The sequence below is a fragment of the Mirounga leonina genome, unplaced genomic scaffold (assembly GCF_011800145.1).
Source record: "Mirounga leonina isolate KUSES-001 unplaced genomic scaffold, KU_Mleo_1.0 Mir_166, whole genome shotgun sequence".
NCBI classification, from domain to species: domain Eukaryota; kingdom Metazoa; phylum Chordata; class Mammalia; order Carnivora; family Phocidae; genus Mirounga; species Mirounga leonina.
The window spans coordinates 5,347,520-5,370,152 of record NW_023270418.1 but is presented as its reverse complement, the minus strand read 5'-3'; the positions used below and the strand labels follow the sequence as shown (position 1 = coordinate 5,370,152).

Genomic DNA, 22,633 nt, shown 5'->3' with positions numbered 1-22,633 from the left:
GAACTCATTATTATGAGTGAAAGAGAGTAAAATTTCACTTCCTGTTTTTGAACAACAATCGCTAGGACTTGTGCAATTAATATGTGCCAGACACTACTATAAGTTGATAATTTACTTGTATATGCTCATTAAATTCTCAAAATAACTGTAAGGTATAGAAGCTATAATTAATATCATTTTACAGATGAGAAATAAAGAGATATATGCTTATTTATCTTGTTCAAATCCATACTTAAATTGACAGTATTAAACACAGAGGCCTGGGTCCACTCTCTGCTTTTAATTGCCGCCTTTTCCAAGGGTTGGAGATAAAGACAGTGAACTCAGTTGTGAATAAAACACAGGCTTAATGAATGCCTAAAATAGGGGAGACCAATCCAAGTGCTCTCATTTTTTTCCTTAATACTCAGAATATTTGAATCTACTTCTCCTTTCACAGACCAATAGATAACTTTGAATGAGAAAAATTGTATACCCCATTAAGTAGCAATGCAGTTTCCATTCTCATTAAATTGCTTATTAAAAAGAAATATGAAAGTATTAGATTGTGGGTTTTTTGTGTTTGTTTTTGACCTATTTTCTGAGCATAATGCTTCTATATCATCAGCCTCCTTTCCTCTCTCCTTTTTTCCTACATTCACTTTAAAGTCAAAGACATTTAAGTTGGTAAGTAGTAAAAGAAAAAAAGAACCAAAATCACACAGAACTAGAACCAGAACCTGTGCGCCTGCTGATCAGTCAGAAGCACGTACATTGTTATCACATTGTGGCTGGCATATGCTTGCTGGCTGGAATGACAAGACACACCCAGGTCCTGTGTGCAGGAGGAGAACAAGTCAGAGACGGAAGCTAGTTGCCATATTCAAGCCAGGAGGAACTTGAACCTTTGCCCACCAACAAAGAAAAGCAATGTTTACAAAATTATTGCCACTTTTCTGTAAGAATTACTAACATCACCATCAATGCCCCTCGTGATTTGGCACCATCCTGTCTTCCACTCTCTCTTCTCTTGCCTCTCTCCACGTGTACCACGCATTTCAGAAAGTTCCTATGACGATTTATTTAATACTAACATGTCCAAACTGCCCTTCCTCTGGTTAGACTGTTTTCTCAATGAAGACTGCATTCTTCACTTACTCATTTGACTCTTCTTTTCTTCATCTCTACAAATATTTACTGAGTACCCACTAAGCATAGACTTTGGTATAATGCCTTCAAGGTCTAATCCACTGCCACTCTTTCCGTGAAATTTATCCCAACATAGTAGTAATAGGTTTACTGATCTTTGACTCTCCCTTCATTGACCCTGTCCTCCCAAAAGCAGTAAATAAAGTACTTATAAAACACCATACTGTATGAAAATTAATTGTAAACTAGCCCATCAGCCTTACCAGACTGAGGGCAAGACAACCTTCATTCAACTCTGATTTCCCCATGCCTGTTACAAAATGTTAGTTGTGATGACTGGGAAAACAAAGGGGGAGGGATGTTAAATAAACAATATAAATATTCTCTTTCAGAGGGCTGTGTACTAAAGAAACACTAGTACGTTAAGAAAGGCTGAAAGGGAATTCTAATTACCTGATTTCAAATGCTGTTTTTTTCTACTACCTCAATGTCTATAGAATTTTAAAATTAAGAAGAAAAACAGGGGTGCCTGGTTGGCTCAGTGGGTAGAACAGGGAGGTTGTGAGTTCAAGCCCCATGCTGGGTGTTGAGATTACTTAAAACAATAACAAAAACAAAACTCTTTCATACCAGATTAGTTAATTGCCTAGGGCCTTGTAATTTAAAGTGTGGCCCATTGGCTATCACAGTCAGCACTGTCTAGGGACTTGCTTGAAATGCAAAATCTCAAACCTCATCCCAGACCTACTGAATCCGAATATCCCTTTAAAAAGATATACAGGTGATCACTGTGTTAAAATTTATGAAACCACAAACATCCTCATTTAGTGAAACAGGGCACTATAATTAAAATAACCAGAGTTGAACAGGCAACCTGTAAGACTGTGCTTGATTGGAACCAAACTCCTGCAGACTAACATAACATTTAAATCCAAGCAGCATGCAATTAAAAGGGTTCAAATAAATGAAAATGTAAATACGGGATCACTATTATCCACAATTTATCTAAACTAAAAACAAATTTAATTCATAAAGGAAGGAGGAGTGATATAATATCGAGTTAACATAGTTCCTCCTCAATTTGAAACAAACAAAATCCATTTTTAATATTATTTTAGAAGATTTTACAGATTCAATGAATAAATTATCAGTGTATCAGCATATCAAATTTGTCCAAGATAAAACCAAGCATGAAACCAAATCATTATAGCAAAGGCCTCTTAAACATCTAAGATTAAAGACAATTTTCATGTATTATTTCTTTGTTAATTATTTTGCTATGTTAAAGACAGATGAAAAAGAGAATGTATCTTTCCTATCTCTGATTCCAGACAATGGTCAAGTGCAATTATGTTAAGAAATTGTATTCTGAGGGTTGCGGAAAGGGAGGTGGGTAGGGGGATAGGGTAACTGGGTGATGAGCGTTAAGGAGGGCACGAGATGTGATGAGCACTGGGTGTTATTCACAACTAATGAATCATTGAACATTATATCAAAAACTAATGATGTACTATAAGTTGGCTAATTGAATTTAAATTTAAAAAAATTACATTCAGTTCTTGGCCTCTATGTTAGTTTCTTCCCTTTAAAAAAGAAACTTATAAAAAATTTATTAGGAAATATATATTCCAACAATTTCATTTCTGAAAAGCTATTATGCCCTTAGTCCTAGATGCTAGATAAAAACTAAAAAAATCAGCTGTTTCCTCTCCAGAATGTCCTCAAGATTCTTTTGCCTTAATTTATAAATAAATAAAACAAATACATTTGCCTAAAATGAAGGGGATGAATTGCTCTTTCCCTGACTTTCAAGACAGCTCTATATTTTAAAGGAGAAAAAAAGGGGCCTGGAATGTAGCTTTATACATCCAAGAGACTGCCAAGCATGAAGTCCTGAGTTGAGAATATGTGATGCATTTCTCGAATGAGACTAAGTACAATTGTTTAGACTCTGAAAAGTGACATCGTATTATCTTGAGAAATAAATTTCCCTTTGGGGAAAAAACCAAAACCAAAACCAAAATCAATTCATTGATAATAAACTGTGTATAAAATATTTCATAAAATCCATTTGCATATATAATCTCATCTGAGCCTGTTGAAATATTAATCTTGTCCATAGTTTCCTGAAAGAGGAATTTATATCCATAAGGCTAAGTGACTACTTAAGCTCAGTTTCCAGGTAAGTGAGAGAGCCAATAAAGAACCTGGATGCCCTGACTGCAAACACATATATTTTTTAACCATCTCAATGTACATTTACTAAGGAAGAAGAAATGGACAAAATGTTCAGTAGATGATGCTTAGTTGATATAGATATTAGTCAAAGCTACAATACAGTCTTCCGTGAAAGTGTTTGTCTTTCTCGTGGACCATGTAATGTGCTCCTAGATCCCAAAGTAGGGGCTTCTTAATTGTGCTATGTGGTTTGCCTGACTTGTCACAAGCAGCACTGAACATGCAAAAAGATTTTACCAAAACATGTTCATAGAGTTTCCATACATCATTTAATATAACCCACCTGGATATTTTCAGCCTCAGGGAATGTTCTTATCTCCATTTTAAAGGTGGAGTAGCAATGGTTGGGGGTCAGGATGGTAGGATATGCCACTTGTGACTTTGACAGAAGAGATTATACAACTGAGAAAAAAAACTGAGATGTGTATGTTGATGACTGTAAATTTTGGCTTCTGGCTAAATAGCATGAGTTCAGAGCACTGAAATGATTTTCACTGCCTACTCCAATAATATACCCCACTCACATTCCCTGTTTATTTTACTATTAGCAATACATTGAATTCTACCCTAGCCACAAATGTTCCTAGGACTGAAAAACAATTACATCATGAACTTAAATTCTCCTTCTGAAGGAGCCTTACAAGAGGGGCATAGAGAATAGAAAGGGCAAGTAGAGACAAAGAATAAAGAAGGAACCAAAACGAGAAGACTGTGGGGAAAACACATTACTTTACAGATATGAGCTTGGCATTTCTGTGGGAATCGGATAGCATATAAAAAAATCAACTATATATTTTTTTATTTGAGTGCAGTTAACACACAATGTCAATTTAAAAATGAAAAAAAAAATGAATTCATTTAAAAAACAAATCTCTGATCAACCTTTAAAAAAGAATGAGCTCCAATCAGAAGTGAGAAAGGAATTTTCCAACAGTCAGAATTTTGTAAGAAGGAAAAAATTCTGCCTTGGAAAGTTGAGAACCTTAATCACTAAATATTTAGAATGAGAGGCAATGCTGTCAGGAAGATTAGCTACTTCATGCAAGGGACTGGGATGGAAGGTGCTACAGGACCCTTGTAATGTGAAGATTCTTCTGTGGGTAAAGACTTACGTAGTAGGTTAATCTGACTTGTTTCTAAAATGGGGCTTGTTAAGGCTAAATGACAGTGGTAGAGCCTAAGATACCTGGAATCTCTCTTTAAGCAAAATGAGTTAATCAGAGAAAGACAATTATCATATGATCTCACTCACATGTATACTTTAAGAAATGGAGGGAAAAAAAACAAGACGAAATCAGAGAGGGAGACAAACCATAAGAGACTTTTAGTCATAGGAAACAAACTGAGGGTTGCTGGGGGGGGGAGGGGGATGGGGTAACTGGGTGATGGACATTAAAGAGGGCACATGTTGCAATGAGCACCGGGTATTGTATAAGACTGACGAATCACTGACCTCCACCTCTGAAACTAATAATATACTATAGGTTAATTAATTGAATTTAAATTAAAAAAATTAAAAAACTGTTTGTTACAAATATGTAAAAAAAAAAAAAAAAATGAGATAGACCAGGGCCAGTGAGTGAAGTGGCAGCGTTGGAATGAAAGACTCCCAGTGGGTACTACTTAGGCATTCCTCTCAAGCCTTCGGAAGCTGCACATTCCTTCTTATAAACCATGAAATTTACGGAGAACTCTTCTTTTTAAAATTCCTCTAAATTGTGTCTGTTGCAGTGGCTTTGTATGCAATTACCTTCAGAGGTAATTGGCTTCTCTGTTATTATGCGTAGGTTAACAAACACCCTAGGAACTGAGTAACAGCAATGAAATGAAATAAAATAAATCAAGTCACAAATATACTTCCAAAATATCTCCTGCCATGACAAAGGGGAACATCAAAATGTGTTGCCAAAAGAGGAAGTATTCAAAGAATAATAACTTGCTCTTGTTTTCTGAAATTATATTTGGCATCGCCGTGAAGATAAAGGATATGGAAAACAAGGCATTTTTAAAAAATTGCATAATGAGTGAAATTACTGTAAGTTATCTTCACTGTTCTTTTTATTTTATATTACTACAAATACAAAAGTATATGTGTTTAGAACAGAGATATTACTGTGATTATTCTATATTTTAGAGATGAAAAGCTATTTGAGGATGTTTTAGGCCCTGAGCCATACTTCTACAGGGTACTCAAATTTGACTACAAAAGGACACAATATCTGATCTATAAATTAGAACCTAAGATGAAATCTGATCAGAAACATGTATTAAATTTTCAATGTGCTCAGAAAAAATAGAAGATGCCTCTCATTGAAATATTATATATATCTATATTTATATTTATATTTAAACATACTGAAAATGAAACCATTTAGGACCTAAAGAAATCAGTGCATCAGCTGGCACATGTCCTACTTGGGTCTGAAATGGCAATATACTGAGCAAGTCCCAGAAGGAGAGTGATTCCCCCCCAAAGGTCTCATGATGGTGCCACTGCTCTACATATGCTCCAAGCAAGGAAATGTACATCCAGCTGAAACTAATAAATAAAAGACTGGTGCCCCTCTCAGTGAGGGGAGGGCGGCAGCTTGTTAGGCCAAGACGCACATGCAACATGATAAATAGGATAAGAATAGGTAGGGAAAGTCAGTGATCCAAGGATCACCCCATTCTCTCAGAACAAGGGAGAAATGTTCTAGGGCTGATCTAAAGTTCATTGTCTTCATTTTTTTTTTCTACACAAGATTCCCACTTGTGCCCTGTTCTCTAACATTCCTTAGCATATAGAACACTTCTCTTTGAAATATATGTAACAATTATTATTTCCTGGGACAGTAAGACAATGGTGTGGAAATCTTGCAGAGTAGCTCTGCAGAAACTGAAGACTGGCTATAGGCAAAATATTTAGAGCTCATTCAGGAACGGCAAACAGGTTTACCTTGAGTACCAACTGTGACTGGCCTTTAGGATCTGCTTCACATCTTGGAAGGAGAATGCTTTTGAGGCTAGATCCAAGCTCAGTGGGAAAGAGCACCATGACACATTAGCAAGTTTTGGAATAGGTACAGGGTGTGGGGTAGGGACACACAAAGATACACACATTTTAGAATGTATTCACAAGCGCACTTAAAATATTTTGTCTTCCTATGTGATAGGGCATAACATTTTTTTTTTTTCAGATCCTGAGCTAATGGTAAAATTTGGTTAAAATGGTAAAATTTAAAAACATTATTTAAAGTTATAAACACTTTCTAAAAATCATTTCTAACATAACCATCAGCTTGGCAAAGACTGTATCTCAGTTTTCTAATAAGTAAACAGATTGAGAGAAAGAAACTTGGAACAAACATGATTTATGCCCAGTAACAGCTTAGAATGGTAGAAGCTAAGGGCCAATATGTAAAGCAATGGTTCTTAAACGGTTAAACTTTGGGTGTTTATAGAACATTTGATAATCTGATAATTTACACAAACTTCATTCTAAGAGAAATGCCCTATGAAAACCCACAAAAATTATGAGCAAATTCTGAGGAGTCAATACCTTCCTGAAATGCATCCACTGACTTCAAATCCTTCACTAAAAGCATGAAGGCATCTTATTCAATTGGGAAGCACTTTGCTCAGTGCCTGACAGATAACATACATGCTCAATCAGTTAATTTTGAGCAAATGAGTGAACATGAAGTCAGGAAATTCATACTGAAGTTGTGTCATCATAGATATATCACTTTAAAACTCTGAGCTTCTTTTCTTAAAAAGTCCTGCGTTTTTGGTGATTTTCACCAAAATTGGATTTTGGAGAATCCCAATGTTTTCGAAGAAAATTTAACGTTTCCTAAATTTCAATTTGTTACAACTTCTGATAAGAAACATCTGTGTCCTTTTGTAACCTGAATGTCTCCTCCATTATCAGATAAATAATGAAAAAAATAAATGAGGCTTGTTGGCTTTTGTGTGTTAAGCATGGACTCAACAAGGCTGAAAAGTTGTTTTGATTGGAAGGTCAATTAATTTTCTCTTGTGTCCTACACACAGAACATACCCCATTCTGTAGTTTTAAAAACACGTAGGGTGGCACAAGAATATAGGGAGTCAGAAAAGAAACCTCTGTCCCAGGAAATTGCCAATTCTAAACTGAAAGCAGCAGCATATTTTTGCACTGAAAAATGCTTATGTTTTTAAGGAAATGTACTGAGTTTTAGTTGCCAACAGATGTTATGGGTTTTTTGGTCATCAAGTTATATTTCCACTATACATGTTTGCCCTTTAGATCTCCGAGTGCATTACAAAATAGTTCTTGAAAATGTAATCTATAAATAACCCTAAGAAACAAAATAGAATATAACTGGGAAAAATGTAATATAGTGCAGTCAAAGACCAAGATTAGAATAAAAACTCTGCCACTTACTAGTTTTGTGATTTCAGACAAGTCTTTTAACATCTCTAGGCTTTGTTTTTCTGATGCATGATAAGGTGCATTATTACCTGCCCCGACTGACTCACATAATTATTTTGAGTCACGAATGTGCTTTGAAAACCTTAAAGTTTGTCAAATCAAGTAAGAAAGTAAAATCAGCAACCCTTCTCACCTTTTCTCTAAGATGCCTACATTTTAGGGCCAAAGCTCATTTAACTGGAGATAATTTGACACTTGTAACAAATGACTGGCACCAAAAATGCTTTGCTCATTAAAAAATGGTTTAACACATAAATGAGATAAATGTAAGATAATGAGAGGCAGATGCACAAAAATTACCTTAAATTACACGGGGGTTTAAAAATTACGGGGCGACTGCATATAGAAGATTCAAATCATCAAAAAATAATATGACATTTGTTGGTATTCATACAAGGAAATTCATGTGGCAATGTTCCTGCTTTCAGGAGCAAACAACAGTGGGGATTATCAAGTTGAGCACATCTGGTTTCTAGAGAAAATACCAAAGAGAACACATGCCATGTTGATGTCTGAGTTTCAGAGGGAATGGGTATATCTGATCTGTCACCAAATATGCTGGAATAAATATCAGAATGTTGATACAATAATATAAATATATACTGTGAAAGTTATCAAAGTAATAACTATAAATCTGTCAGATATACTTGACATGATACTCCAACAAGTCAGATCAATTTTAAATGAATGAATGAATGAATGAATGAGTGAATCTACTATGATAGTTTCGATCTATTAACAAATTTGCTTTTTAAATAAATATTTTGGTGGCCTTCACTGTCAAACTTCTGAAGGCCTCAATTCCCTCATTGTTAAATGGATTCCCACAACTTCTCTCTCTCATAGGGGTTGGGATGAGGATGCATTAATATTCATAACAGCAGTGGGTACAGTATAAAATGCTAAGTACATAGAAGGCATCGTAATTCTCATCCTGTTTCCTATTTTTGTGATGTGAAATGAAAAGGCCATCTTGTCTCCTTCCATAGTGAAAATTCATAAAGTGAACTTAAGTTTGTAAATCTAAGTGAGCAGCTAAAATCTTAGCAACTTTTATTAGCTAACACTTGTGATCTTTAAAAGTTACAATAGCCAAGATATGGAAGCAACTACACACACACACACACACACATATACAGGCAATGGAATATCCCACAGCCATAAAAAGGATGAGATCAGCAAGATTGGGGGCTAGGAAGTCCCAACACTTGTCTCCCCCACAAAAACAATAAACAAACAACTACAAACAGATGAAAATAGCTCAGGGAAAGCTGTGAACTACAATGAAGAAGCAATCAAAACACTGTGGGACTCAAATCTGAGGATGGCCAAATAGAAAACCATAGGAAGCATTTAATCTATGCCACCCGGCCCCCTCAGTCCGGGTAGCTCAGTGCCAGGAGGAATCCCCACAGAGAAATTTCACCCCATAGGAAAAGGGAGAACGGAAGAACCCCAGCAAGCCTCACCACTATGGAAGTTTGCAGCCTTTGCTACCAAGGATTTGCACAGTTTTCTCCAATGCTGAGCCCAGCTGGTGGAGCCTTCCAGAGTCCCTGCTGCTACATCCCCTCCCCAGGGCTGGAGCTGTTGTTGCAGTAAGACGTGCCCCTAGGGTCCCCAAACCCCACTTTCTGGGATTAGGATGCATGCCTCAGTGCTTTGCCATAAATGTGACTAAAGCTGCCACTGCTCTGAGCCCTGCCTTCCAAGTTCCCAGGTCCTGGCTCTGACCAGTCATTGCTGAGGACCACCTGGCAGATGCTCTGCGCCCTGCTCCTGGGTCCCAGGTCATGGTTCTAGCCTGTCGGTGCCGGGACTGTGCCAATGCCGCTCTGAACACCACTTTAAGTATATACGATTCCATTTGTCAATTATTCTTCAATAAAGTAAAAAAAAAAAAAAAAATCGAAACTCAAAAAAGTGTACTAGGTATCAGTAACATCCCAATTTTTCAATAATTTTAGTGAATTACTGTATAGTTATATGTATGTTCAATAAAAATTATATCTCAAGTTGGAAATAACACATTTTCATCATAGTAAAATCACAACACACACATATACAAATAGACAGCTGCACAAATATTTATAAGGTTAAAGCTGAGACACTTTGGCATATACATATGAAAAATTATTCATTTAGATTTTTACAAAGAAATTATTAAAGGATGCTTTATGTTTTAAAATTATGTGAAAAAGCAGAATATGCAATCTCTATTAACATATATATATATATATAAACCAAAAGGCAGATTATGCCTGGTATAAAAGGAACTAAACAGAAATATAAAATATTTCCAAGTACTGTGTGCTTTGAGTGATGGGATTTTAAGTGGATTTTTTAGGGCTTTTTAAAAGATTTTATTTATTTATTTGAGAGAGAGAGAGAAAGAGTGATCAGGGATGGGAGGGGGAGGAACAGAGGGAGAGGGACAAGAAGACTCTGCACTGAGCATGTAGCCCGATGTGGGGCTCAATCCCATCACCCTAAGGTCATGACCTGAGCCAAAATCAAGAGTCAGACACTTAACCAATAGAGCCATCCAGGTACCCCGGTTTCTTTTAGCTTTTCAAAATATTTTTCTACAATGAGAAAATAATACTTCTGAAATTAAACAAGTACATATATAAAAGTAAAATAGAGCAGTAAAATAGAGAGTAGATATTCCAGAGGATATCATCTCCAAGTGGAATCAAGGAGGATAAAAAGTAACGCGAGTCTTGGGTAACTAACAGCAGGGCCTCACTTCTTCCTTTAGTGGAGAATGTTTACTACTGGCAGCCTTCCCAATCAAAAGCCAGCTCTCAAACAATAATAAGGATACTGAATTTATCAACATGTCTGGCAACTGTCAGCACATACCATACATTCCTCCTCCAAAGTCTATCTTTATTACACACTATCAAATCTATTCAAAACTGAACAGATTTTCAGGGAAAACTACTTGAAATGGAATCCTCTACTACTCGTCTTATTACCAAAGATATTCTGTGTGTTCATTTTCAAAAGTGCATGGGTGAATCTCTGTGGTCCCATGCCCTTTGGGGCTATGTACGTGAGTTTCTACCATATACTATAAATCTTTAACCACTATTATATACAAGGGGGGAATAAAAACTTAGTAAGTTGAGGATCATGATATGGAAAAGTAGGGAAACCAAAAAACTTGGTCCTGTTGACATTGTTTAGCTATCGGATAAGCCAAAAAATTGTCCGTTTATAGACCTCTTGTTATTTGATAAAAATCTTGCTGTTAAATAGCTTTTTGGGGAGTGTATATGCTGAAGGCATCCTAATTTATGCAGCTTCATGGTCCATTCACACACAATTCACCTGATTTCATATGTAGGTGCTCCTTTCAAAATGACATGAAATAACAAGGCCTACAAATAATGTCTCATTTTCAAGTCATAAAGAGTTTCAACAAATCCTGATTTGGGTAATTTCTGAAAGTTGATAAATCACTAATGTATATTCAACAACTAGCATATTATGAAGAAGTAAATCACTGAAAATTATTGGATCTCCTTATTCTCTTCTCCCAAATTTTCTTTCGCTAACTCTTCAATTTGGGAAATGAAATTCAAAAGATTTAAAAAGCCTCATGTGATCTATCTTCACATAAACTTCTCAGCCTACTACCTAAAACATGTCAGCTCTAGGGAGTTAGGATTTGTTTCATTATATTCCTGATATTAAGTTAATTCACAGAGAACTAGAAATTTCTCTACAAATGAAAATACACACGCACACACACATGCATGCCCTTTCTTTTCCAGTTTCAGTGATTTATTGTTGATGACTGCAAAGAGCTAAGGCCAACCTGAATATAAAAGTTAAGATACCCTAAGCTCAAGTCTCAGTATGAAAGATTAAAGGTAGACAGACAAACGCCTTGGGTTTTATACTTTTATCTACTTATGACATAAAATGAACAAAGTATTGAGAAGCAGGGGTCTGTAAGCATTAAGGAGAATTCATTCACAGTTTTCTTGGTGTGCTGGGGAATATCTTGTAAATGAGGTCAAAGAAATGGCAAGAAGCATATTTATGTAAGAGTAAATGGCAAGATAATGTCCAGATTCATGCGTCACATGGAATGAGTATTTAGTAAATATTGGTTAACATAATAGGAACACCTTCCCTTGACTCTGAGCCAAAAGTAAAGGGGCTAAAGAAGAGAAATGTGTCATTTCTTATTATTTTCATTAGAAAAATTGCAGGATTTTCCAACCATTAAATAAAATGAGGAATTATTATCCCTCTTTAATTTAAACCTTGTGCTTGTAGATTGAGCTGATCATTGTAATGAAAACATTTTTTAAAATATTACACACAATGTAATTCGTATTTATTATTTATTAAGCAAATCATTAGTCTTACTCCTAAGAGTCTAAAATTCCATCATTTTACTGCATTTGGAAATGCACATGGACCATAAGCACAATTAAAGACACCTACCTTTTATCTCTCCCTGTTCAAGGGAGATAAAAGAAAGTTTCATCTTGCTGCTATAACAAACTACCATGAATTTTATGGGACTAAGATCAAGGGGTTGGTAGGGCTAGTTCTTTCTGGAGGTTATAGGAAGGAAATTCTAAATTACACTGTCTTTCCTCCTCCAGCTTCTGTGATCACATAATCTTCATATTTAGGCCTTTTTGTCTTACTCTTATAAGGACTTATATGATTATATTTAGGTTTCACCTGGATATTTTGGAAAAACTTTCCTATCTGAAGATCCTTAACTCAATCACATCTGCAAAGTCTCCTTTGCCATAAGGTATAAGATTCACAGGTTGCAGGAATTATCAAGTGGATATCTTTGGGAGGCCATTATTCCATAGTTTGAGGTAGACGTCTACCTATACATAGATCTTGACTTGACAGTCTTGTAAAGAAAAGTATCAATAATTAAAATCAATCAACAATGATTAAATATAAAGACTCTCAGTAATAAAGAGATTTATGCAGGGATCTCTGGAGGTCAAGAATGTAGATCACCAGTGGATCTCACCTCTGGAAATTTACTCAATCTGTGCTGTCCTTAATGTAAATATTCTGAAAGACCACACTACTAAATATTGAATTAAAGTAATTGAAGGTTACAAAGGGGCTTTAAACACTTTGGAATGATGCCTGCCTTTGATTAAGAATGTACCCAGGAAACCATATCTGCATTTGTCTCCATTAATTAAGAAGGCAAGAAAATGAAAGTGTCTTCAGTGCAGTCAAATACAGCTGTAATTCTTACAAAAATCCAGAAATTAAATTTAAGCTAACTGATATTATAGTTTATGTACTGGGAGGGTAGAGAGGGAAGGGAGAAAGATGCTCACCTTAAATAATAAATCCTTCTTCCCATAACGAAGCTCCTTCAGCTGGGCTTGGATTTTTTTTGACTGTAAGAACAGAAACATAGATTAGTGGCTCAATTTCATTTATATTTTCGAACTTAAAGATGAAAATTATTTTAAACTGTACAAGAATGAATTTTGCAGTCAAGCAAAAGCTTAATCTCTGCCTTTGAAGTTGGACATCCAGCTAGTCTAGGCAGGAGGACAAAACCAAAGTCTGTGCAAAAGAACCATGTTGTTTAATTTTTGTAGAAATTTTACTTTTTAACTTTTAATTTTTTTTTTTAAGATTTTATTTATTTATTTGACAGAGAGAGACAGCGAGAGAGGGAACACAAGCAGGGGGAGTGGGAGAGGGAGAAGCAGGCTTCCCTCTGAGCAGGGAGCCCGATGTGGGGCTTGATCCCAGGACCCTGGGATCATGACCTGAGCCAAAGGCAGATGCTTAACGACTGAGCCACCCAGGCGCCCCTAACTTTTAATTTTTGAGTATAGTTGACACACAATAGGAACCATATTGTTTAAAAGGCAATATTTAAAGAAAGTAGTTTGTTTCTCTCCCCAGCTTCCCCTCCTGCCAAAAAAGAATACACACACACACACACACACACTGAATTTTAGTCACCAGAGTATGTCCAACAATCTAATTTTAGATGCTAAATATACCTATGTATATGTATGCCTCAGTTTTCACTGCTTATTTACAATTACTTCCTTTTTAAGATCAAATATGTGAAATTTAAACTGACAACCAAGTTTGAATTTGACTTATGTCCAAAGGGAAGGCAGCAAGCAAATGTGACAGGAAGCAAAGAAAACAGCTAGAATGCTAAGATGCTGAGGTGAAGGGTGTTTGCTCTGTAGAAGAACGCACTTTTTAAGAGAACTATGCCAAATATAAAAGTGCTTTATGACAAGGAAATTTCTCTCAGCAGGACATGTTTGACTACTCATGGAAATATACCTGGTGAGCCACAGATGATGATCCTGTCTTCCCATTTTTCCAGAGAAGACCCAATTTCAAACATTCTAACATAAGGACCTCAGTTATTTGTCCTGTGTCTAAAATTACAGGTTCTGACCCCTCCATAGGAGAACAAAAACACAAATAGATTATCATAGTCACATAAAAAATGGTAATTGAAAAAAATAGTAAAATAGGTGAATAGGAATATAAAATGGTATAGTCACTTTGGGAAACAGTTTGGTGGTTTCTTATAAAGTCAAACGTACATAAACTGCATTACACAGCAATTCCTTCTACATACATGTTTATAGTATCTTTATTCATAAGAGTCAAAAGCTGGAAACAACCTACAAGTCCATTAACTGGTAAATAGCAAACATTTTATGGTACATTCATGAAATACTACAATACTGTTGAGCAATTTTAAAAAGTGAATTAAATACTGAAGCATGTAACAGTGTGGATGGAAAAAAAAAGTGTGGATGGATTTCTTTTTTTTTAATTTTAATTTTATTTTTTTAATGTGTCACTCTGGTGAGTAACTAGATTTTTTTAAATTTTATTCTGTTATGTTAGTCACCATACATTACATCATTAGTTTTTGATGTAGTGTTCCATGATTCATTGTTTGCGTATAACACCCAGTGCTCCATGCAGAATGTGCTCTCTTTAATACCCATCACCAGGCTAACCCATCCTCCCACCCCCCTCCCCTCTAGAGCCCTCAGTTTGTTTCTCAGAGTGCATAATCTCTCATGGTTCGTCTCCCCCTCCGATTTCCCCCCTTCATTTTTCCCTTCCTGCTATCTTCTTTTTTTTTAAACATATAATGTATTATTTGTTTCAGAGGTACAGGTCTGTGATTCAACAGTCTTACACAATTCACAGTGCTCACCATAGCACATACTCTCCCCAAAAGCATTATACTATGTGAAATAATCCAGTCATTAGAAGCTATCTTTTGTATAATGCCATTTATATGATATTCTAAAAAAGACAAAAAGATAGGCTAGTAGTTGACCTTGGCTGGGGATTTGTGGTAGAGATTATAAAACAGCAGGAGAAAACTTCGGGGATGATGATGTTCTGTATCTTTAATATATACATTGATCAAACCCATCCAATGGTATACTTAAATAGGATGAATTGTATGCAAGTTGTATCTTAATAAAATTCAATTTTAAAAGTAGTTGGCCATAGTATATACTAAACACAAGATCCTCATGGGACTATTATAGCCCAATAAACTGTGTTGATATGAAGGTCCTCTTCAACAAATGAAGCCCACTCATGTTTTTTGAAATATTATAATTTTCCTAGCTTACACTGAATGTATATGAGTCTTTCATGGAATCAACTGCAGCTATACTATGGTTCAGTTTGTTGTTATATTCAGAACATGTCTAATGATGCAAGATAGGAGAGTTTGCCAAGTAGGAGACTGTTATGATGGTGTTATAATTCCATTTCCATAAAAAGTCATCCTCTTTCCCTTGATATGTTTACTGAAAGTGAAATGCATGATATAATTCATAGAAGACAATGAGCCATCATTGTATGTGTAGGGTTGATCCTGGCTCTTGAGAATAAAAACTCTCACTTGAATCCCCCAGCCTCCTGAATTTATACTTCTGCTTCAGGATTCTACATTACAGCTCTGTTCTCCTGGCACAAAATTCCCCAAGTAACCCCGAATAATGATATCTCAGACATAGCATCTCTCTCTTGTTACATTAATTTCATCTCCAAGATATCTGCTGGTTTTCAAGGCTATCCTTAATTTTGTGCTACTGATTTCAGTAAAGAATCATTTCTGTTATCTTTTCCAACTTCAAATGCACAGTTGATTGGCATTGTCTCCCTCCTGTTTCATTCTGTTGTCCAGGACTCATTTATAGCCAGGATAGTCCCTAAGGTAAACAGACTTTATTTATTTATTTTTCCAAACGAATGTTGACCAATATCAATGGGGAATGAGAGTTTACCACTACATATGGTGTGCGTGATTTGCTCAATTTCACTTCTACTCTTTCAAATAATTAATGCTCTATTTTTTAAGTGTCAGAAAAGACTAATTTTAACCATTTTGGGTATTCATTTTAATGCATATTTATGCTGAATGCACAGAATGCAATTTAAACTTTTACTCATAACTTGAATTAATTATTAAAACATCAATTTTTGTGTCATGCAGTGATTCATTCAGGAACTATAATAAAAGGCTACATATCTTTGTGCTGCACTAAGTTAGCAAGAACAGTTAGATTTCCTGAGCTTAGTTAAGATTATTTAGAAATTTTTTTTTTGGAAATTTTCATCACAGTCAGTCATCACTTCTCTGCATTGTATATTCCAGCCATCTTCTAATGTTCAGTGAGTTAAAAAGCAAAATCCTATCTAAAGATCTAAGAGTATGCACAGTAAGAATAAGTGCATTTTGAGTTGAGTGCATTTTGTAACGCACATTGATCTAAAACCCCATGACATTTTGTTTTCTTTTAGCTTCCTAGGGCATCATTTTGAAAAGTTAAAATTGTCAGAAGGGTAAACTTCAAACCATTGAGTTATTACTATATTGGGGATGTTAGTAATTTTTTTGGGTGGGCAGCAAAGCAAGGTTTATTGAGTGATAGCAAAGTGATAGTACAAAACTCCCAAGGAGGGAGGGGACCCAAGAGGTTGCCGGATTTTAGTAATTTTTAAAACTAATAATTTTAAATGTCATTTTACATGTTGATGCCTGTGAGTCATGAAGTTTTCACAAGTCTGAAGTAAAATTAAGTTTGTGATAATGATGATGCTGATTGTAAGTATAATAAAAAGATGGAGAGGAGAAGGTGAAGACAAAGAAGGTAGCCATGATAGAACATTTTATTTTATTTTTTCATTTAATTTTATTTTTTAAAGATTTCATTTATTTATTTATTTGACAGAGAGACAGCACAAGTAGGCAGAGCAGCAGGCAGAGGGAGAGGAAGAAGCAGGCTCCCCAGTGAGCAGGGAGCCCCATGCAGGGCTCAATCCCAGGAGCCTAGGATCATGACCTGAGCTGAAGGCAGACACTTAACCAACTGAGCCACCCAGGTGCCCATGATAGAATATTTTAGCTAGTCTCTGACATTTTTCTTCTCTACAATTCATGTCCAAGTAGCATTTCCTTCATGAAATAACAGTGAAGATGATTGTAGTGGTATTTGCAGTAGACCCTACTGTTTTCAATATTCTGCCTTGGCAAATTAAAACACTGGCAACCCGGGGCACCTGGGTGGCTCTGTCGTTAAGCGTCTGTCTTCAGCTCAGGTCATGATCCCAGGGTCCTGGGATTGAGCCCCACATCGGGCTCCCTGCTCATCAGGAAGTCTGCTCCTCCCTCTCCCACTGCCCTTGCTTGTGTTTCCTCTGTCAAATAAATAAAATCTTTCAAAAAAAATAAAAATAAAACACTGGCAATCCATTAGGTGTCAATGGGATCTGGATATTTATTTATCTATGAGTAGTTTAGGGTCACTGATTTAGAAGACAGCTCCTTTTTAGCTCCTAAACTGATAGAAGACATTACTATTTTGTTTTGGTGGTAGTGGTGGTGTTAAAACAAATAATTACATTTATTACCATATTCTTGGGAAGTGTTTTTGTGACAGGAAAAAAAAAAAAAATATATATATGCCTCTGTTATTGCCCAGAATGTTAAACTCTAAATTTTTTCTATAAATAAATAGATAGGTCAAATAAATAAACTGATTTCAACATTATGCAGTACTAATATTATGAAGCATCTAGGAATTCATAAATTAAAATGCAGATATAATATATCCTCTAAGGAATTGAGATTAATTTAAAGAAATGAATCATTCATGAACTAAGGGGCTAAAAAATACAGGTGGACCGAGATTGTTGTTGCTGCTTATTTATTCATTTGTTTGTCTCTAAACAGCACAGGCAACTTTGCCTAGGGGTCATCTCTCTCCCGAGAGTGTTGCGGGGACTCTGGGAACATGGTAACCATCTCAGAATATAGCTTCAATCCACATAGTACTTATTCAAAAATCGGTTCCACTTGCTTACCCTCTTATAAGTAATATCCAGAAACTGCGCACTACTCATATAATATTTCTAGAAACCTAGCAAATTAAGCAACGTAAGTGTCTATGTCTATTCAGATAGAAAAGTATAATGAAGGAAATACTACATTGGCTCATATCCACAAGCTATTCAGTTTGATTATTCATTTATGGAGCATCAACTTTTAGTTTCCATGTATTGAAAATTTCTACTCATTTCATGTACAATATTATTGTGAAGGCATTATAAACAGGTTATTATATTTCATGTTAGACTCTAACTTCTGTGTTGAATGGCAAGGACTTTTACATGTCCATCAGGGAGTATTCTAAAAAAAAAAAAAAAATCCCAAGGTCTGGATAAGCACATGACCACCATCCTAATGACATTTTCCAAACTCCATTCAGCTTGGCTAGGCATGTGACCTACGTCTGGCAAATAGGATGCAATAAGACATGTGTTACTACTTCCTAGCTGGACTTCTAAAAAGCAATGCTTGTGAGTCACCAGGTAATCTTCCCTGTCCCTTCTGCTAGAAGGTGATAATAACAGGGAAAGGTCATTGGAACAAAAGGTAGATCCACAATTAGAAGATGATAGCGGTATTTCACCAGCTCTGTGCCTTACTTCTAACTACTACAGGAAAGGGCTTAAACTTTTAACTTGTGGAGTCACTGTTCTTGTTCTATCTATACCATTTTCCTTCCCCCTTCTTTAACAGATATTAGATCTACATTGTGGTATGTGTGGTATGAGGACTCTCATGCCTACTCTTTATCTTCACAGGTTTTTCCATTAATAAATCCCTTGCACAACGAGTCTCATATTTTGTGTGCTTGTTGGAGGATCCAGCTAACACAGTGATTGTGGTCTCCTCTCCTCCAGGAAAAGAATGACTTACTGCGACACTGTCTCTAGTATCACATTACTATCACTAAGAATTACATGAGCTTCAAGTCTATAGCATTAAATAGGGGATTCATGAAGCACAGATGGATTTGGGAGATCAGAAGTATAGGAAATTGATTTTAGATAAATCTGAATTAACCAGAATGACTCCCCCACCCCCCACTAAGAAATGCATGAAACAATTTTCCTGCCTAGCAAGTAGACCCAATGATTGTGTTTGTTTCTTAAAGTTTATGGTCAACCCCAGAATCCTCATTCTGACATTTCATTGTCATTGCAAAACTTTGTAGACATCACATAGTAGATGGTTCAAAAAAATAAAAATTTCATTGACCTCCAGGTATTTGCTATTAAGAAAATCCTGATAATCCAGTTAAGGACGGAATCCATAAAATCACTTTAGGGAAGCAACGCTTAACTGGCTTAATTTCTTTTTTTTGGTTATGCAATTTTAAAACACCCCAAAACACCTAAAAGTGTAAAATCTGTTTTCATTTTCCTGTTCCAGTGTTTTCATTTATGTTAGTGACAGACGAAGTCTCCAGGTTTCTGGGTTAAGGAAGAACAATCTGGTGCTAATATTTTGGCACTCTTTATTCCATTGAAGCTAGAAAATGTACTCACCTCTTCTGCATGGATGCCACACAGCTTGCTTCCTGACAAGAGTTTGTTCTTCAAGCTTTTATTCTGATGAAAGAAACATAGTTTATTGCTAAGAAATTATAAACCATTAACAATTCCTTAAATATGTCAGGCGCATTTCTCTGTTTTGTTCATGTATAAGTCCTTCATGATAGGAGATGTAATGGATTTGCATAAAGTGAGTAGAATCTGTCATGTAAAAGAATGTTTCTTTCATTCAATTAACATTCTGATATCTTCACATTAACATGCTCATTTGAAAAGATGGAACTTTATTGGGCCTTACATTTAATGCTGTTTTATTATATCTGCATATTTTATATTAGAAAATAATTTTAGTTTCAAATCTGCAATTGATGCTGGTTTTTGAACTCACCATCATTAATTTTTGATGTAGTGTTCAACGATTCATTAGGATTCTGGTCACCTTGGATCCTAGTATAATATAGTCACACACCCATGAGGGTCTGTATTCCCTTTAAAGACTACAGCTTTGAGTCCTCTTATATTCTGGAGGCCTGTGAGTTATACTCAAAAGGCTTCTTGATGCTCAGAAGCCATTTCTTTTTTCAGGCCAATAAGTGTACTCTCTTTGCTGGGCTTGAGTCTGGACAGATATGATAATCTTTTGAACTCACCATAATTGACCTTGATTCATAGATGAATGTTTGTTACTTCTGACATAGAAGCCATGTGTTCTTAGCCATCTGAATCTAAAACCCTTACAGAGCTATTCAATTGTATCTGCCTCATTATGCTCAGGCTTTTCTGTCTTTGTCCTGATAACTCAGGTACTTTTAGACAGGTGGGCTAAAGGAGAACAGAAAACTTAATGAAACCCACAGGATTCAGACTTTGTACTGTCTCCACAGGAGAAAACCACGTAGTGGTAAAGTACATCTCATGCATAATGACTCTAAAGAGAGTCGATCTGATGAGCACTATGAGCAAACTGAACACAATTTATGCAGAATGAATGAGTGAATGAATGAATACATCAAATTTGAGAGTTCTTCACTTATAATTCTCACCTTTTGAACATCATTTCCTATTTTATTTTCCTGTCATGCAGGGAGGGGGTACAGCTGCCTCAGTCTGAAAGAAACCTTTGGCTAATTTTTCTTCTTTAGCGAAGAGTTGAAATTCTAAAAAACTCATTTCTTAGAATTTTAGTACTATGAAATGATTTACACAAATGAGGAGTTATCTTGATTCACTCAAGTAATTTTTTTTGGCAAATATTCATGTTCATCATACAACAAAGCACGAGATTAGAGTTTTTAAAGAGAATTTAATATATATTATCCCTATATTGAGGAAAACTGTAAACTATAACAAGGGGATGAATACCGATGTTCTAAATCTGCAGTGTTGCTCAGATTGTAGGTTAAAAAATACCCTAGTTTCCTTCTGTTTGTGTCTATTTATGATATTTTTGACATATGTAATCTTAATTTTTCTCATAAATAGTCTATTTCTCCCTTTTTGATTTCTCCTATCATCTTTATACATAGAAATATCTTCATTATCTCTAGAGATTTAATATTCATTTAGATTTTTCATCTTTTTTTTTTTTGAGAGAGAGAGAGAGAAAGCGAGCATGTGAGCAGCGGGGAGTGGGGCAGAGGGAGAGGGAGAATCTTAAGCAGGCTCCACTGCCCAGTGTGGAGCCTGATGCGAGGCTTGATCTCACAAACCTGAGATCATGATCTGAAATGAAATCAAGAGTAGGACACTGAACCGACTGAGCCACCCAGGTGCCCCAGATTTTTCATCTTTTTTAGGGTTATAGTCTTTTAGTGGAAAGACATGGAATTTAAATAAGGTCTATAGTTTGTTTAATAGTATTGTATTAATGTTAATTTTCTGGTTCAATAATTATATTATCACTCTGTATGATGCGGCATTAGAGGTTTGGGGCAAAAATACACAAGAACATTCTATACTAATTTGGCATGCCCTTTTCTATGTCAAAATCTATTTCAAAAAAGTTAAATTACCTAGGGGCGCCTAGGTGGCTCAGTTGGTTGGGCATCCAAGTCTTGATTTTGGCTCAGGTCATGATCTCTGGGTCCTGGGATGGAACCCCATGTCAGGCTCCATGCTCAGCATGGAGTCTGCTTGGGATCATTTCTGTCCCTGTCCCTCTGCCCCTCCCCCTGCTCGTGCCCTCTATCTCCCTAAAATAAATAAAATCTTTAAAAAAAAAAGTTAAATTATCTAAGAAATTAAAATTAACTCTGAGCTTCTTGAAAGTGGGCCAGGCAGCTCTGGCCATCAGAGCACACCATTGCCCAGCCAGAGCATCTTGCTGTCTTAGGTGATGGTCAGGAATTACACCGTCACCTGTATCACTAGAAATGGAAGAAATGGGGAAGACTGCTGTGGAGGTGCAGAGACCTATAAAGACTGAGTGGAATTTCTGGTGTGCCTTTTTCACCTATTTTCAAGGGGCCATCAGCAGCATGGTGGATGAATACCTCTAGAGCTTTGAGCACTGTCAAGAGCCCCAGGGATTGAGTCCCTTAAGCCAGAGTGAAGATGTGATCCTGACGGATGACAACAACATGTCTCCAAATCAGCGTGGCTGTTTCTCTTCTCAATGGACAAAACCACAACCAGAAGCATCTTTGACATATTCTGTCACCAACTGCAGCTTGAATGGGTCCTATGCCTATGGATCAGTACCCAGAGTCCCAGGCGAGGACCTCTTCCATTCAGTCTGGCAAGCTGTGGCATTTCCCCTCCTCAGCCCGTTCCAGCTTTCCAGAGCCTGACTATTCTCACACCTACTCCACTGGGTAGAGTAGTATCATTCATCTCTCTAATCTGGTAGACAGCTTTGTGTTCTAGATCCTCAGCCTAATGGGA

General features: G+C 36.2%; 1 protein-coding gene across 1 annotated transcript in view; it reads right to left on the bottom strand.

Annotated features, from left to right (window-relative positions):
* The window catches only part of LUZP2 (leucine zipper protein 2), a 251,195-nt gene that overhangs the window by 101,515 nt on the left and 127,047 nt on the right, over positions 1-22,633 (bottom strand). Inside the window, exons 5-6 of the mRNA XM_035012463.1 lie at positions 19,745-19,807; positions 13,165-13,227 (exon numbers count right to left, since the gene is read on the bottom strand). Of these exons, the coding sequence (XP_034868354.1) occupies positions 13,165-13,227; positions 19,745-19,807 (126 nt within the window). The remainder of the gene's footprint in view (positions 1-13,164; positions 13,228-19,744; positions 19,808-22,633) is intronic.